At 36.8% G+C, this 18,568-nt stretch overlaps 3 protein-coding genes across 5 annotated transcripts; 1 reads left to right on the plus strand and 2 right to left on the minus strand.

Annotated features, from left to right (window-relative positions):
• Positions 1–1,587: 1,587 nt before the first annotated feature.
• On the minus strand, positions 1,588–3,817 carry LOC149500054 (uncharacterized). Of its 2 annotated transcripts, none has more exons than XM_089737884.1 (2): positions 2,447–3,817; positions 1,588–2,344 (listed from the first exon to the last, which is right to left on the minus strand). In XM_089737884.1, exons 1-2 carry the CDS (start codon positions 2,448–2,450, stop codon positions 1,950–1,952), a joined length of 399 nt encoding a protein of 132 aa, XP_089594010.1. In that variant the 5' UTR covers positions 2,451–3,817; the 3' UTR covers positions 1,588–1,949. The 2 variants fall into 2 exon arrangements, with proteins under 2 accessions (XP_089594010.1, XP_089594009.1); XM_089737883.1 differs by having other exon boundaries at positions 1,588–2,347.
• A 117-nt stretch (positions 3,818–3,934) lies between these two features.
• On the minus strand, positions 3,935–8,959 carry LOC114243489 (uncharacterized). 2 transcript variants are annotated; one of them, XM_089737880.1, is made up of 5 exons: positions 8,809–8,959; positions 7,485–7,578; positions 6,325–6,498; positions 5,197–5,309; positions 3,935–4,048 (listed from the first exon to the last, which is right to left on the minus strand). In XM_089737880.1, the coding sequence occupies exons 1-5, from the start codon at positions 8,929–8,931 to the stop codon at positions 3,989–3,991; spliced, it is 564 nt and encodes a 187-aa protein (XP_089594006.1). In that variant the 5' UTR covers positions 8,932–8,959; the 3' UTR covers positions 3,935–3,988. The 2 variants fall into 2 exon arrangements, with proteins under 2 accessions (XP_089594006.1, XP_089594007.1); XM_089737881.1 differs by lacking the exon at positions 8,809–8,959 and adding an exon at positions 8,101–8,311.
• A 126-nt stretch (positions 8,960–9,085) lies between these two features.
• On the plus strand, positions 9,086–9,919 carry SmD1 (small ribonucleoprotein particle protein SmD1). The gene has a single exon (XM_028174967.2). It carries the CDS (start codon positions 9,203–9,205, stop codon positions 9,581–9,583), a length of 381 nt encoding a protein of 126 aa, XP_028030768.1. The 5' UTR covers positions 9,086–9,202; the 3' UTR covers positions 9,584–9,919.
• The last annotated feature ends 8,649 nt before the right edge of the window (positions 9,920–18,568 follow it).

An 18,568-nucleotide genomic window follows, 5' to 3' on the forward strand; every position in this document is an offset into this window, starting at 1 on the left:
CCCTCTCATCGTGGCCGCCGGTAACTACATTCCCGATCCTGCGGACAGAATGGAAAGCAGTCGACGTCGCCCAAAACACGTCATCTCGGATCCTCCCGATCCACTAACGGTGCTTCTAGGTACTTCAAGCACCGGTCACCGTTCTCGTCGAACCCGTCGCTTGCGACGAAGGGCTCGACGAGTAAATTAACTCTCAGACACAGCCCACTGAGTTTCTCGCCGGATCTTCTGTGGGTCGCGTTTCCGATCCGGTGGTAGATTCTGCGAAGCACGACTCTTGCTAGGGTTCGTGTTAGCAACGTCATCAGGTTTGAGCCCCGTGAGCTCACCTACAAAAGTTAGGGTTACGCTGATATAGCCTCTCAAGGATCTCAGCTTAGGTAGGAAAAAAAAAAAAAAAAAAAAAAACGATGTAAGAAAAACTACATATACAACGTAATGCTTGCCAGAATTTCTTGTGGCCTGACACACGACGGTAATAATTACGAGCGCGCGTTAAGCACACGAAAGGTTAAGCAGCACATTTTGGTGCTTGTATATGGGTGCTTCCTATCATTTTTTGGACATGTCTCCCGGTGAGGAAATGACTTCATAGAATGCCTTCTGATTCAGGGCAAAGTAGAGGGCACCAGTCCACGTTGAAGGTTGCCTATGCGATGGACCAACCAAGTCAGGTCAGCAGTTGCCAGTTATTTACATGAGTGACTTGTGATACTCACTCTCTGACAAGAGTGATAAGACAGAAGAATATACTTACTTTTTGTATTGGATAATATAATATTGATTATGCAAGACAAATGCTATATATAATTATGAATCTAATTTTCTCCTTGCTTAGTTCTCCTCATTACTGAGGGTCATGACTCCACTGCTGCATCAACGTCTCTTGTACGATTGTTCCCCGTCTGCTGCAATCCTAGACCTCGTGGAGGACTGCATTGTAGAGCTTGGTGTCCAGACAAGACCAAATTTAATCCTATTATATCGTGGGACTACATCCTCTGGGACGTTTACCCTCTATCTTGCTCTATTGTTGGCTATATATACTTCACCCCAGCACAAACATATAACAATGTTTTGTGTATATCATGTTTGCAAACCATAAATGATGGGGTGTTGTACTTAAAATTAACAGCCACTTTTAACCAGTGGGTGCTATAACAGTAGTTTGTGTTTTGTATAAATCTTGTTATATTTAAATTCTCTTAAAATTATCAAAACTCTAATTCAACATTTGGAACCTTTGATTTGTAATCAATCTAATTGAAAGAAATAGGAATCAACTGCTCCCTTCTATGACACACCATAATTAGTTTATGGCTCAACCCAGTAGGCATTTTGGTTTTCTTGATCATCACCACAGTTTCTTATTGAAAAGTTTATAATTTTATTGTAACATAATTATGAAATATGAGAATTTTGAAATTTTTGTAATATAATAAGTAGGTATCAGACTAGATTTTTTTATACATATTAATAAGTGATATAGACAATAACATTTCATTTCATAACATAAATCAAATTTATATGACAAGTTGCTAAGAAGCTTACATTGATTGACAAAGTAGTAACAAAATGTAGAAAAAATTGTTTAAAAGCATTTTATTTCTTCTTCAACAAGTAGCGTTTTGATTGAGTGTAATTCAATTTACACCTAACATCTTTTATTTATTACTTAGATGGGTGGACTATTCCACAAACGGGACTATCTCACGATGTGCGGACACAGCCCACCTGGTGTTATGTGGTTACTGAAGCCCATAGACATTAACAGGTTATATGTCGCCCCTGCTTAAGATACGAGTTCTAAGTCTCAGTATTTTATTACAATGGTGGCCTACCCTTCATATCAAAACGCATTACTGCTTCACGGCAGAAATAGGCCGAATGGTGGTGTCTCACGCCCTATCTCCAGTAAATTGTGTCATTTGGTTACCATATTCATAGCTTCAAAGTTGTTGCAGCTGTTTACTTTTAGCGTTCTCCAACATTAGCTCGGCATCGACTGGTTGACGCAGTTTGCCGCCAATTTTATCGTTTCTCAGTTGCAAAACAACAGTTTGCGTGTTTCTTAACTTGTTTTTCAATTCATCTATCCGCTTTTGTCGTTCTAATAATTGGACAGTAAAATCTTCGATTTCTTTCGTGTCTTCTCCGCTGATAGCGGGAACGGAATTTTTCGGTTTAAAACGATAGTTCGAAAACGATTCGATTTTCAAATTTAAAATTTTATTTTCCATGGACGAGCTTTTGAGTTCGTATTCGCTGCACATTTTCCCGAAACGTTTTCTTGATTCCACTACAATGTTCATTAGATTCTCGCACTTCGTCTCCAGCATGTCGTCTTCTTAAAGTTACATGGAAATACAATGGGAAATATTTTCATATTTTAGATTTGGTATTTTAAATTTAAGAAATATCACAATTAAAATAATTTGTTATTTACCCATTTCCTATGTAGTTACGTTATTTGTACACAGTTGAATAAGTTTTCAAGAAGTATGTAATTTCAGCAGTAAAACTTCACGTATTTACCAATATTACAATAAAAATTGGAGATAATTGGAATAAAAACACATATTCCACAACAGAATTCAAATAAATTTCAAATCAAATTAATTTTAGTAAAGGCAAAGTCAACGGTTTTCTTTTATTTTTTTATTTTATTTATTTGGTTGGATAGGTAAAGGAAGCACGACACATACGGCTAACTCTTTTCACTTTATTGATTGAAGAATTAATTCCCCTTTAATGAAATTATACTTGTTTATGGTATAGAAATAAAATAACCAAGGCAAAGTAAAATTACAATCATATAGTCGGAGTCTAGTTTAGTATAATAGAAAAGGCTTATTAATATAATAGGGATGTTATACAGTAAAACCGCATACAAGGCTTATCTGTTCAAAACTCGGCATTTTTACAAATGGTACTGATTTGTTTGAAACGTTTTATGGAGGAGGCATAATTATTTTTCCATAAGTCATTTTTACGAGTCACCTCCGACCGCATCTTACTCAAACCTTAAATACTTTCCTCCCATCAACCTCTGAGCAGTCCTATCACGGATTAGAAACAATACTTAGAAAAACAATTACAAGACCAAATAAAATTGACCAAACTTAAGATTGCAAGATTTTTTTGGTAAAACGGACCGTCCCTATAGTGCAATACAATTATTAAAGAATTTTTATTTCATCAAAACTATATAAATATGAATCTAACAATTGTATAATTTTTTGTTGTAAGTCGACAGGATTTTTTCGAAAACTGTTTTTTCTTACTAAGTTTACGAAGACAACTGCTGGACTTTTTAGCGGGAACGCGAGGAGTGAAATTTTGTGTGATTAAGTGATATGTTTTATTTTGTCTATTTAGTGTTTCTTCAGGATTAAATGTGTAATAACGGTGGTTTATTAACTGTTTAGTATCTTCTGTGAAAGTGCACAAATGTGAGAAAATGAAACAAAGCCGCTCAACGTAGCTTCTCGGGATCCTCCAAAAAGTCTACTGAAAAAGACTTAGTAAATGACCACCATTTTACTGAGATTAAATTTCATCCCATATCATCTCATCTCATTTCATGACAATTGATTAAGTTTGCTTCGTTTTTTTATATTCATAAACTCTAAATAATTAAAACGGCGAATTATAAAATTCTTATTACTTGACGCTGGCTAATGCACAAGCCGTGCCAGAGATAAAAAATAAAGGAGAAGAAGACAACTGTTAAGTTGGCATCACTGGCTTTTAGGTTTCTTGCGCTGCCATTGTTGCCAGTATAGTATTTAAAAATCATCAATTACTATTCACATGCTAAGATTCAGATAGATCAAATATAGACCAAAATGAAAACGAGGGAAGTAGATTTTTTTAAACTATAACCAATGAATTAAAGTATCAGTAAAATAATGGTAATTTAGTGTAAATAATATTTAAAAAAAAACTACAAAATAGTACATTTTAATTTTTTAACATCGTCAAAACCCTACAGAGTTTCTATGTGAACACTATTTTTTATCATTTTCATAAATTCTTCGACCGATATCTGAAATAGAAAATAAAATGAATCAAGTTCAAAAGTAAAAGGTTGTTTTTTTAAATGATCTACACCTCCTTGAACAATCGCATAGCGTGCCACTGGAGTATAGTTCCTCACTGCATGTATCCAAGGACCATTTTTGCTTCGTATTATCGGGCTCACCCAATTATCCTTCTCGGCGTTTCTTGAGTATTATGACATGTTCTTCTAGAAAGGTTTAAAGGTCCCCTGCATAGGTAGTAATGTGACTTTGCGCACGAATTTCCTAATATATATGAGTGGCAGTTACCTCTCACCGCTAGGTAAGATGCTCTAGGTCTACTTTTAATCTACTAAAAAAAATGATAAAAAAAGATTACTTTACCGGTCCTCACCACGACATTCACATTCAACGAATTTTACTCTCCTGAATAATATCGTAAACTCATACGCCTCAACATGAAGCTAGTCTAACCTCTTGAAGTCAACAGAAAAAAAACAAACACAGAATTCCATACTTAATAGATGCATAGAAAATTACTGGTGGTAGGATCTCTTGTGAGTCCGCACGGGTGGATACCACCATCCTGCCTATTTCGGCTGTGAAGCAGTAATGCGTTTTGGTTTAAAGGGTGGGGTAGCTGTTATGACTATACTGAGACCTTAGAACTCATATCTCAAGGTGGGTGGCGGTATTTACGTGGTAGATGTCTATGGGCTCTGGTAACTACTTAACACTAGGTAGGCTGTAAGTTCGTCCACCCATCTCTGCAATATAAAAAAAAAACATATATCACACTTTTTTTTCAAACAATCAGTGTGCTTAGTGCGAGGTTTTTAACGTTCTCGATAGCGTAAAAGTTAGCCCAATTTTGTATGCAGTTGGAACAGCGCCCCTAGCGGCAAATATAGGCAAATGATCCCATTCCATACAAATATGAGTTAACTTTTAGGCTATCGAGAACTTTAAAAAACTCGCACTAAGCACACAGGAGATTGTATCTCTGCTTTTGTCGTTTCTCATTAACATAGTCACAGACTTAAAAAAACCATCATAGTTCTACAGCATAAAGATAATTTCAGTCTCCTTCTGGTCATCAAGTTTGTACGTTTCTCATTAGTACACTTATTCGAACCTTCATAGTCTAACTAATAAAAAAATCATTACAACTAACCAGTCCATCGAAATCTTTATCGGCATCGTCAATCATTTCTTCAATCTCCTCGTCCGTTAAATAAGTACCTAATATTTGAGATACTTTCTTGACGTTTTCGAAATTTATGAAACCTGTCAAACGTCAAACAACATATTTCGACTGCAATGAAGGGCACAGCATGGAAGGTAGAATTAAAGAGTACCATATCAGTATAATAGTGTTCGCTGTAAAGTAGGCAATCAAGGTGGCGCCATAGTAGCAAGTGGAAAGATTTAAAAACAGCACCACGCTTTACTTCTACCCAGGACACTTCACTCTGCTTAAAGCTGCTATATTCTTATCATTTCCACTGCCTACACTAGCGCTATATGGGTGAGTCTTCCAATAATAGCTCACTGTTTACATGTGGACAATTTTTCAACTTGTCCCCTATACAAGATGATGCTCATTACATCTACCCTCCATAGATAATACACTTAAAGGCAAGGAGCACACTCACTGTGTTTCATTGAATAACTGTGACATCTTTCAAGTCGGAGCGAATTACTCCTACGCGCCAGATTAGGTAGAGCGGTGCGTACCTTTTTTTTCTACCTAAGCTGATAGCCTTGAAAGGCTATGTCAGCGTAACCGGGAGTGTAGCGAACACTGGCCCTAGCAAGAGTAGTGCTTCGCGGAATCTACCACCAGATCAAAAACGCGACTCTCTGAGAAGATCCGGCGAGAAGCTGAATGGGCTGTGTATATGGATTAGTTTACTCGTCGAGCCCTTCGTCGCAGGCGACGGGTTCGGCGAGGACGGTGACTGGACTACCTTTAATAGCTCACAAAACGCTCTACCACCAGTAATTTACTACATAATACGATTGCTATGAACCGCCTTTCAACCGTGAGCACTTATGATCATATTGCTTGCTCTAAAACCATACACTTTCATTGAGCAATTATGTTACGACGTATCGCAACGTATGACTGCGTCGACTCTACCACGGCTATGACAGTAAAAGAAATCCATTAAAATTTCCACGTGTCATGTTTTTTGATAGGGCATAATAAGCTTTGAAGTTTATTAGGTCAAATATCTGTATGGCTATTTTATGAGTGGGCCGTTTATAGTAATCCAGTAGACAGAGGAATATGACTAACCACTGTCATCGTCATCGAAGAGACGGAAGCTTTTCATGATATCGCCGTCGCTGTCCAGGGCCATGATCTTTCTCATGATGGCCGTTTCGAAATTTTCGAAGCTCAATTTCCCGGTGTCCCCTTTATCCACTGCTCTTATCATTGTCTGCAGCTCCTCGTTAGTTGGCTCGTAACCTGTCCAAAGAGAACAGCAGCAATCAATTCAACTTATTGTTTCGAAGTCGTCGCGGTCTAAAGCATAAGGCAGCCGGTGTACTATTTTTTATAGTTTAACTCCTACGATAGTTCGTGTGGTTAAGTGGTCACCGGAGCCCATAGAGATAAATGAAATAATTTCAATACATCCTACTCGGAGACTCGCCTCAGATAGCTCTCCAGTTCAGACACAAGTTTTGATTGTCTCTCCTGCACCACAGAAAGACGCTGATGGCCAATATATTCCGTATAGGAATGCATGCCGTCTATAGATAGTATGTTATTGTTATACAGGATGAAGAGCGTGGGGGGAAGATGGAGAGCACCATATAGAACTTTAAGGAACGCCAGCGTTAATAGTATCGGAGCAGTAACCATCTAGAACGACTGTGATGCTCCGCCCATGCAAAAATCTAGCGATCCATTTGCATAGTCCCTTGGGGATTTCTTAAAATTGTAGTTTCGACAGAAGTGCCCTATGCAAGACCTTATCGAAGTCCTTCGCGATATTAAGACTTCAGCCCTTCTGTGAGTAAAGTATACAAAAATATCACCAGCTGAGCGACCGTGACGGAAACCATACTGTCGGTCACTGTTCAGCTGGCGATTCTCAAGATACTTCAGGAATAGAGTATTTATTATTCGCTCCATCTTCTTGGAAAGCAAAGTAGCTACTGCGATAGGCCTATAACTCGATGGGTCTGGCCGGTCAGCTTTCATGGGGATAGAATGAACATGAACTGTCTTCCGTAAAGTTGGAACCCTATTAGCGTAATAGGAGAGGCGATACAAACCAGTTAGCGCAGATGTCAGCTCAGGGGTTCAATTTCAAAGTAATCATTTGCTACCACAGACTCAAGGAATTGTTCTTTGTATACTTTTAGGAGCTGGGCACACCGTTGCATGGCACTTAGACCTTTGGGAACTTTTGTGTGACCCTCCTAATTTTTTTCATGTTCATATACCTAATGCTTTGATGGCAACACGAAAATCCTCGGCTCTTATTTTCCCTTCTCCTGTATAGTCTAGAAGGTTGAATGCCTCGCGTAGATCTTGCTCCTTACGGATATGAAAATAAAAACCAAATCAGGAAATACTTCGAAATATTTTGGTATATTAAAAATAATAACTGGGAACAAATCACGCACGATCATCCATCCCCAATTTAGTATTCCCTGTGTTAAGGGTACCAGACACTGTCATACATACATTTCTATATATTCCTTTAAAAATACATTTCTACCCAGACAAAAAGTGAACAAATCTATATCATCACATTAATGTTTTGCCCGATGTGGGAATCGAACCCACGATCCTCGGCACAACAGTCAGAGCCGCTAACTACTGCACCATCGAGTCAGTCCAGGTAATTACGTAAACATGGAACAAAACTTCTATTTTACAAATTATACGTTTGGTGAACTACCCATAAACATTCTTGAACTACTAAATTAGCTTTTTCAATATTCTATGTTTCTACTAAAGATAAGTTAATAAGTCAGAAATATTTATTTGTTGTAACTATCATGGGCACTTGAATACCTTTTTAATTTAAGATAATAGTCTTCGCAATAATACTACCTGTGCGTTCGTTAAGGTCAATTTAGCTTTTATTTCATTTACTTTAGACGACTGGTTCAAATCCTCTTCGCTATTGGAATAAGCGATTGTTCCGGAAACTACAGTTTCCTCCATTTTTCTTTATTAAGAATGAAATCTCGTAGGTCGCGCTCACTATCTTATGATTTATCGAACTAACAACTCCTTAGTAAAAATTAATTACCTAGGTACGCGAAATAGAAGGATGATCCAACCCTTTTGTTAAATTATTGCCATGATAAATTAATAAATCATACCATTATGCGATTTATATTTTTCGTAGCCTATAAACTAGTTATTTTGTTGTATAACTTTGTTATCATTATAGTTAATTTAAAAACTTCGTCCAGGAAATAATTATGACATGACACAGTTAGGCGACCATGGCTTACTTTAGTCCGTACTATTTTCTCATTATTCGTCCGTAGTGTCATTTCACCATTTACTAACCCTATTCTACCAGTAAAAGCTACTACAATGTTATACTAGGAAATGCTAGAGTGCATTTCAGTTCTACACACACCTGTGCACTTTTATTTTACATTATCGAGTAAGGTCTTATGCTAATACAGCAAATAAAATCCCACAAAATTTTTTTTTGGTCCACATCTACTAATAAAACAACATAACAACACTACCTTTTAAAGTATTAACGCTTGAATCAAGGAGACTCGATAGATTATTAATCACCTGTTCTTTGCTAAAAATCAATCGAGCATGGACTACTAATTCATGTTCTTCTTCTTTTTCTTCAATTATTACATCTAACTCCGTTGAACTGTCGCCTTGATTTATTGGATTTGCCTCTTTCATGATTTTCGATCAGTGTTTCAGATTATCGATAAGTAAATTTGATGGTCCTTTTATATTTTTCTGTCAGAAGACAGGCGTTTTAAGTCGAAAGAGTTTTATTGATTTAAAAACTAGAACAAAACTTTTACAAAAATGTTCGTTCTATTTTTCTTTTTATTAGTCTTGCAACATACAAACGCTCGCGGCGCCATATTTTGTTTAGACTTTTGAGGTTAAGCCGTACCGACGCCGTTATTGTTTTCACGATAAATTAGTTAATAAATCAAGCAGAATGAAACTCGTCAGGTTTTTAATGAAACTAAGCCACGAGACGGTCACTATAGAGTTGAAAAACGGCAGTGTCGTTCATGGAACAATTACCGGGGTGGATGTCGCTATGAACACACATTTAAAAGCCGTAAAAGTTACGTTAAAAAATCGTGAAGAACTACAATTGGAGACCTTGAGTATACGCGGGAACAATATCCGATATTATCTACTTCCAGACAGTCTGCCTTTAGAGACTTTGTTGATCGACGACACTCCTAAAGGCAAGGGCAAAAGGGAAGGATTTGCGCGCGGCGGCGGCGCCAGAGGTGGTCGTGGCAGAGGCCGAGGTGGCCGCGGTGGCCCCAGAGGCGGTCGTGGAGGCCGAGGTCGCGGACGCCGGTAGATAAAAACCTAATTTTAAGCCAAACTTGATCACAGTAAGTGAGGTCTGATATTTGTGATTGAATTAAATTTTCATGGTGTTTTTTATTCTACAAAGTAACAGTGTTGATGCTTAACACAATAATAAAACTACAATAATTACTTGCAAACTGTTATTAAAAAGTATTGTGGTCCTTTAACCTAAACAAAATGTTTTCCTGGACAACTTTTTTACACAGTGATGCAGGGTTCCCTGGGTCTTATAATCTAAAACATAAATTAGAGAATACATTAAATTGTAATTTAGTAAACATATTCCGTAAAGATAAGTCAATAAATTGTATTGTGTAAGATGAAATTCTTTTATTTATGGAATTTGACCTTATCGTAATTTCAGGACATTTCACAGATCATACTGATGTGTGAAGCCATGCATGAGTATATTCCATGACACTTGATTTAATCATCATCCTTATCATATTGTTGTATTGAGAGTTAAAAGGCTGTTTAATTTAAGTGATATAATGCTTAATATCTATACTTATTATATAAATCTACAGTGCTTGTTACAGATGTTCTGTTATAACTACTGGACCATGCATCCGATTGACTTGAAACTAGGTATCCATGTAGAAAATACATGTACTTAATGGATAGGCTAATATTTATACTAGTGTTGGACTCCCTAATAATAATGACATTATATAATAATGTTAATTTTAAATGTCCAGTGAAGCGGGCGAGTATGGCTAGTTTATCTATGTAATTAAAGGTCTGTTTTATTTTGTATCAGTATTAAAAAAAATTTCAATGTTTTTACTAGAACTTCAATTAAGTGTGCCTCATTTAAATAGCTGAAGAAGTTTTATCTTGTAAGTTCTCTCTGGGCTCTCCTGCGAGTGTACTAAATTTTGCTTAAAACAAATAGCCATTCATCCCTCTATATAACTTCTTCTATTGTATTGTCTCGTATCTAATTATCTGGTATTAATTTGTTAACGGAGCCCATAGACATAAGTATGAATGGTGCCAGACACCTGGAGATATGAATTCGGATTCTCAATATATGGTAAATTATGCATAAAGTAACAGATTTCTCATCATATAATCCTGACATGTGACATACTGAAGCAGGATTATGGTACCTACCTGTATGATTTTAGGAAATGCCATTTCACCAGAAAAATTGTATTTGTGATGACAATAGTGAAATTCCAGTCTACAAAAATACAGTCTGAAAACAACCTTCATTCCGAGATGTCAAATTCTATTTGGATTTCAACTTTAATTAAAGAACTTTAATGGCAGAGGCCTAAAAAGAACTTTTGAAATCCAAAAGATTGATTATAGTATAGGTTTATACTAGTGCTTATTCCCCATGGACATAACTCACTCAGTTTCTGGCTGTATCTTTTTGGACGGTTGTGATTATGATCCACTAGCAGATAAAAAAAAAAGTAGTTTCAGCAAAGCACTTTTTTTGCTATGGCTAGTGATAGGAAATTCACTAGGTTGAGCCCGCAAACTCACCCATCTGTCTGGATGTAGCTGGAATAGCAAATATTTTTTATAATAATCCTTTTTTTATGGCTTAGGTGGGTAGACGAGTTCACAGCCTACCTAGTGTTAAGTGGTTACCGGAGCCCATAGACATCTACAATGTAAATGCCATCACCCACCTTGAGATATAAGTTCTATAGTCTCAGTAATCAGACAACTAAAAAGTAATCTTTGATAATGGAATCATAGATATTACACTTAATATTTGAATAGAATCATAATATTGTTCAAAGTAATGATTTCTATTAATAATAATTATAGTAAAGTTTCGATTACTGCGAGACTACGTACTACTATTAGTAAATACGTCTTTATGTGTAATTTGGATCAGTGTCGTCTTTCTATACATACCTAAATGAGCGGCTTCGTTAGCAGTATAATTAAACAATTAACAGTTTCAGTGCCTATTGATTTTTACTCATATATACTGAGAAATGCCAAAGAAATCCTTTGCTTTTTATGTCCTTCTGTGTGAAAAGAGCACGTCAAGGAGAAGCTGATTTTTTTTTCTTTTTTTTTCCTACCTAAGCTGATAGCCTTGAGAGGCTATTTCAGCGTAACCTTAACTAGTAGGTGAGCTCACGGAGCTCGAACCTGACGACGTTGCTAACACGAACCCTAGCAAGAGCCGTGCTTCGCAGAATCTACCACCGGATCGGAAACGCGACCCACTGAGAAGATCCGGCGAGAAACTCAGTGGGCTGTGTCTGAGGGTGGAGAAGCTGAAATAGCCTCTCAAGGCTATCATCATAGGTAAGAAAAAAATACTGCAAAAAAGAAGTTTTTAATAAAAAATATGTTAAGGCATTAATTTATGCACTTTAAGGGCATGTTTCTTTATACCCTATATGAAAGTTCTGCTCATCCTTAATAACCTCTTAATACCTTAATGTTCTTGTAATTTTCGATTCTTGAAGCGCTCCAAATTGTCAAGTTAATCGGCGCAAGTTCCCGTCATTGAGAACGACGTTCAAAGGTGTCTTAAAAACAAACACTAAATATCCAACCAATAAAACCCCAACAACCCTTTTAATGCTGAACTTATTTTCACATATATTGCATAAATTGCCAAAGGATTTTGTAAAAAAAAAAACATAAACTTAAAAACGATACATGAGTCGTCTATTATCAAAGGTGGCAATCTGCGCATTTGGACAAAAAAAATTTATTGATATGTCAATACAGATTGATTTGAATATAATCGTCTCCTTCAAAGAATACGGTTCAAAACCTGCATTAAATAAAGGTTAATAGTTAACCTGTTATTTATCTAAGATGTCGTTCCGAAGAGTTTTGTGACTGCCGATGGAATACAAAGTCAATAATTCGTTTTTCTGATTTACCAATCATTGTCCAAAAGTCAGATTGCCGCCTTTGATAATAGTCGACTCACATGTTAAATTCACAGCAAAATAATTTTAAATAGTTATTTATAAGCGTTATTAACTTTATTAGAAAGGTTATAGGTACGTACGTGCGCGCGGTTTTGTTTTTCCTACCTAAGCTGATGGTCTTGAGGGGTCATATCAGCGTAACCTGGCGAGTAGCAATGGCGGATCCAGGGGGGGGGGGTCATGGGGGTCATGACCACCCCCTGAGCTCGTTCCAGGACTTAGGTGGACCACTAATTGAATATAATGATTTTATTTATATATTTTGTCACCACACAGATTTTATGTAACTACATACCTTCAATATTTAATTAATTTAATATAATATAATAACTTTGTATAATGGAAAACGTTTGGGAACGAACGTATCTAAATTTGACTATGTGACCCTCTCCTGGTACCAAAGCTGGATCCGCTCTTGGCGAGTAGGTAAACTCACGGGGCTCAAACCTGACGATGCTAACACGAACCTTAGCAAGAGCCGCGAAATCTACCGCCGGATCGGAAACGCGACCCACTGAGAAGATCCGGCGAGAAACTCAGTAGGCTGTGTCTCTGGGTTAATTTACTCGCCAGGCCCTTCGTCGCAAGCGACGGGTTCGACGAGGACGATGACCGGTGCTTTAGGTACCTAAAAGCACCGTTAGTGGATCGGGAGGATCCAAAATGACGTTCGTGTGTGCGCGCTAAGACGTCCGTATAGGTTGATACCTCAGACCTATAATCAAACTGCTCAATAGTCTGTATTCCGACGCTCTGCACTTATTACGCATCAATAAAGAGTCGATCTAACGACGGTTCGCGCTCCATGGTTTAAAAAAAACTTTTTTCACACATTTTGTTACGAAATAATTGATGAGTTTGCGAGTGTGTTCGATAGATGGCGGTGTAATTATAATAGAGGTAGGTTGCTTAATATTATCCCAGAACTAACTTAAAAATCAACCCGCCGAGTTTCACGCCGGATCTTCTCAGCGGATCGCCACACAGTGGGTCGATTCTATGATTTTAGTGACTTAGGGACCAACTTTGTTTTTTTATAATTTTTTTTATGTAGATAGATAGAGCTCGTTAATCTCAATAATAATTGTTTTGGGCAAAAATTACAAAAACTTTATAGTTTGGTCAGAAAAATGTGTTTTGTGATTTTTTTGTATGGAGCGGGTCACATTAAATTAAATTCCTGCTAAGTACCGCGAGGTCCCGCTTTGAAACTTTATTTTCCTTATACCTTGTCTAGTCTACTATCATTTGATGCTATGAACATGTGCATAAAGTTGCAACTCTGCCAAATAAATGGATCGAAAAAAATTAATAAATACATAGAATAAAAACCTTTATATTTTTTTTCGTAAGTGCTTTTAAGTTAAATTTGATATGGATTAGTAAGTAAAAGCACGTAATGATACCCATAATTACATAATACCTAACAACAATACATTTAGTAGGTCTCTAATTATGCAATCTCTCTAAATATTATATATTTTGTTTCACCTTTCGATCTTTGGGTCAGAAGACGAAAGAAGATTGTGTAAAATATCCTCATTAGTCGACGTTCTACTTCTCATTCTTGAATAACAACTCTCTGTATATTTCCGAAAATCTTTATTGCGAGCTTCCACTGCCTCTTCGGAGAGTTTACCTATACGAATGGCACCAAAGTTCTTCATTATTGTATATCACTGCCATATGCCAACAATTTATGGATACTGGAAAGCATATATTATAATACCAGGGATATAAATTAACATACAATTCTGCAGTATATCTAAAAAATTCCGAAAAATTGGAAACGCGCTCTCCAGATGCAACAAAGTGAAGAATCACGTGAAACCTCTCTATTAAATCTTTAAGTATTCCTGTTATGCGGGCTGTTTCTTCTGCATCCCTGAAAAATCTTCTGGCAGTATTGCCATTATTGGTTGTTCCTACTCCTTGCTTGACAGCATCTATAAGTAAACCGCATTCCTTTTTAAACGCTTGCTGTATAGCACTTTTTCTGGTTGTTATTTTTTCTTTGTCATCGCCCCTTGCAACTCCATTTCTTGAAGTCCAAACGATAAGACGTAAAAAAAGTGTCATTTAAAAAATTATCTCACAGGAAACTACATACGATGAAAAAATTGTGAAGTAATAAAATTATATTTACCGATATGAAGTAAGCACTCCATGCATCTTATCCAGGCAGGTAAAGATGGCATTCCATACTGGAATATTTCTTCATTATTTTCTCTTTGATAAGCAAGTCACTCCAAAAAGCTCTGACGGTTTTGCTTTGCAAATATCACAGACAGCAGAAAATGTTTCTGACAAATATGAGGTTATTTGTCCGTCTATCATCATCATGTGCAATTGATGCTTAACTTCAACTTGTTTGATTTTTGATGGCTGAAGTCTTTCTATTTCTTCCGTTATGCTAGCTTTTATAATTGTCACTGTTGACTGCGTTTCTTTTGTAAATTTAAACATTATTGGACGGCAATAAAAAGTTGATGAGGGTAGGTCGTTTTCCCAAACAATTGTTCCATCAAATTTCTGAAGCCTTATAGGAACTAGACTGACCATGAAAATAGATGAATCATCAAACTCTGTTTCAGTTTTTTCTTTATAATTACTTTGACCTGGGGCTCTATCAAAGCCTATTTGCTTATAAGCAGTAGCTCTCTTGCAGAGTCCAAATCCGAAGTAATCACATCTAAAAGCCTATATAGCGCCAAGTTTAGTAATGCTTGCATTTTAATAGCAGCTCCTTCTTCAGTAATAATTACCTCGTCTTTCCCTGGATAACATTTGGTCTTTTCTTGCTTAATTTTATATTAAGAAGGGTATAAATCAGACCCATTTTCACTTGCTGCTTCTCTTAGGTTTATATACTGCCACTTAATTTAAGTGAAACTAATATTGCCTTATCGGGAGAATATGTACTACTTTTCACTTTACTTGTAATTAAATACTCCTTAACTTTTTCTAGATCTTCGGGGTGATTTGACAAGTAGTTCATTATTTCTCCTACATCTTCATTTCTAGTGTTTCTCAAACTAGCAATTGTAGTAGCTTTCATTTCATCCGGGGATAACGAAAGCGATTGTTAAATTTGTTCAATGCGTCTTCGTTTTTGCCTGGATCCCAATTCTTCAAAAGGTTTTCGAGGTGCAAAAATAGATGTCGAGGCTTCTGTAGTACATTTGAGGGTGGTACATTTTCAACATCTTCAGTATTAGAAATCTCGAGCCTTTCATGTGCAGTGTTGATAGCTTCAGGTATCATTCCTTCGGGCCAGTTTATTGCACATTCTAACCAATCACATTTTTTTCTTATAAACTGTGCTAACATGCGACTACTTCGTTTCCATATTGCACTTATATTTGAACAAAATTGCGTACAGAATTTTTGGAGCCCAACTTTTTTCTCTTCGGTCACGTTTATTTGATTTTGTAGGAATTGAAAGAGTTTTTTTATTATCAGACAGCGACAGTAGTTGCTCTCTTAAAATCATAAATAATTCTAAATTGTTAACAAAATTATCAATTATAACGGAAACAGTAAGATCACAACGACAATCACGAGATGTTAGTAGTAGTACGAATAAACGAACACTAGTTAGTATATAATAAACATGGTCACTTTATACTTCCAGAGACAAACAAATGTTTACTATATTTTCTACTACCCAGTAATGGCTGCTTAACTAATTATCCTCATTAAATAATGTTAACTATCCTAATAATTAGAGAGATTGTTTAATTAGAGACCTACTAAATGTATTGTTGTTAGGTATTATGTAATTATGGGTATCATTACGTGCTTTTACTTACTAATCCATATCAAATTTAACTTAAAAGCACTTACGAAAAAAGTTATAAAGGTTTTTATTCTATGTATTTATTAATTTTTTTCGATCGATTTATTTGGCAGAGTTGCAACTTTATGCACATGTTCATAGCATCAAATGATAGTAGACTAGACAAGGTATAAGGAAAATAAAGTTTCAAAGCGGGACCTCGCGGTACTTAGCAGGAATTTAATTTAATGTGACCCGCTCCATACAAAAAAATCACAAAACACATTTTTCTGACCAAACTATAAAGTTTTTGTAATTTTTGCCCAAAACAATTATTATTGAGATTAACGAGCTCTATCTATCTACATAAAAAAAATTATAAAAAAACAAAGTTGGTCCCTAAGTCACTAAAATCACAGTATCGACCCACTGTGCGCCATTCCGATCCGGTAGTAGATTCATTCGCGAAGCAGCTGCTCTTGAATTGTTAGGTTTCTTTCGGAGGCGCTTGGGCAGCTGTTAGCAAATCCCACCCCTCTTGGCTGAGCGCTTGCTCGCTCTCCTGTCCTGGTGAAACTGGAAAGAAAGCAATCACTCAATCATAAAAAAAAATATGTGGTGTCGTGGGACACCGGATAGGAACGAAGTTCCTTATTATAAAAATATTAATTTTAAGTTCTATTCGAGGTATAAAGAAAATAAAACTGGAGGTTCCGCAACAACCCACGGTCATTCGGTAGCGTGCGAACTTATTGTGGTACATTTCATTCACGGTTGTTTGCATAAGAGTTAGTGTATTCCGCAAACGAACGCTCTGAGATCGTGGTCAATTAATGATAAAAAAATATGTTATTTTTTGTACGTTATTACAAAGTTAAGTTGTACACTGTGTGCATTACTAATAAAAATCTTCCGTTATGGACGTTTTTTCTCGGTTAGGGTACCCCTCCGCATCGTCCCATAAGGAACATCGTTCCAAAAGTCTTATATAGTATCGCTATCCGTGTCCTAAGCTGACTGACTACATATCATCCTATATAGTACCGCTATCTGCGTCCTAAGCTGACTACTTACCATGAGCTTCGTCTACTTACAATACAAAGAAAACAAACAAAAAAATCGATACAATATTTTCAGACAAAAATATTATTATTATTATATTTCTTAACGAACGAAGCCTTTGACAAAAGTCATATCGCATTGTAGTTTTGTCACAAAACAAATACACATTTTTTTTGTTTTATTTCGTGGTTCGCTCATTAAGTTTTCGATTGTTTCAAATGTAGGTATTCATAATATGTCATTGCCCTTACATTTATAATTAAGAGATAACGCACAGGGTTCCGTGACCAGAATGAAAGTTTATTTAAACATTCTTTTTTTTTTATTGCTCTTGTAGGTTGATAAGGCCACACGGCCTAGCTGATGGTGAGTGGTTACCGTCGCCCATGGACTTCAGCAATGCCAGGGGCAGAGCCAAGCCACTGTCTACCATTAAGTACTCTCCATAAGCCTCGTTTGAAGAAGAACATGTCATAGCGCTCGGGAAACACCGTGGAGGGGAGCTCATCCCAAAGCCGGATGGTACGTGGCAAATGTCTCTGGAAACGCACTGTGGATGACCGCAGTGGCTCCAGGTAGTATGGATGAACTCTACTCCGGTGGCGGGCGGCACGATGGTAAAAACGAGATGCCGGTATCATCTCAAACATTTTTTTTGTTGCTTATGGGTGGACGAGCTCACAGCCCACCTGGTGTTAAGTGGTTCCTGGAGCCCATAGGCATCTACAACGTAAATACGCCATCCACCTTGAGATATAAGTTTTAAGGTCTCAGTATAGTTACAATAGTTGCCCCAACCTTCAAACTGAAACGCATTACTGCTTCACGGCAGAAATAGGCGGGGTGGTGGTACCTACCCGTGTGCACTCACAAGAGGTCTTACCACCAGTACAGTAATTCCTCAGAGCACTCCGAATGGAACATACGGTACAAAATACAGAGAGAAGCGAAGTCCCTCCGCAGACCCAGAGGTTCCAAACGATCCGTGAGAATGGGAATATCGATAATCCGAACGACCCACTTCTGTATGGAGTCCAATGGAAGTAGCTAGTATTATTATACATTATTATATACTAGAGGTCCCGCTGTAGTCGAAATTCGACTATAATTAATTAGAATTGTAAGTTTGTACACTATTATGATTGTATTTTATACTTCTATAATCACAAATTTCGCCAAGGCTACACTATAAAAAATATTAACAAAGACAAAC

Source organism: Bombyx mandarina, chromosome 24, assembly GCF_030267445.1.
Source record: "Bombyx mandarina strain Sakado chromosome 24, ASM3026744v2".
Lineage (NCBI taxonomy): Eukaryota > Metazoa > Arthropoda > Insecta > Lepidoptera > Bombycidae > Bombyx > Bombyx mandarina.

What these genes read in the sequence shown, in the direction of transcription:
- LOC114243489 (XM_089737880.1), bottom strand. Translation starts at nt 8,931, where the DNA reads ATGAAAGAGGCAAATCCAATAAATCAAGGCGACAGTTCAACGGAGTTA. An exon ending in TGTTGCCATCAAAGCATTAG is followed by an intron (nt 6,499 to 7,484) that starts GTATATGAACAT and finishes CTCTTTGGACAG; the next exon opens with GTTACGAGCCAACTAACGAG. An exon ending in CTTCGATGACGATGACAGTG is followed by an intron (nt 5,310 to 6,324) that starts GTTAGTCATATT and finishes GACGTTTGACAG; the next exon opens with GTTTCATAAATTTCGAAAAC.
- SmD1 (XM_028174967.2), top strand. Translation starts at nt 9,203, where the DNA reads ATGAAACTCGTCAGGTTTTTAATGAAACTAAGCCACGAGACGGTCACT.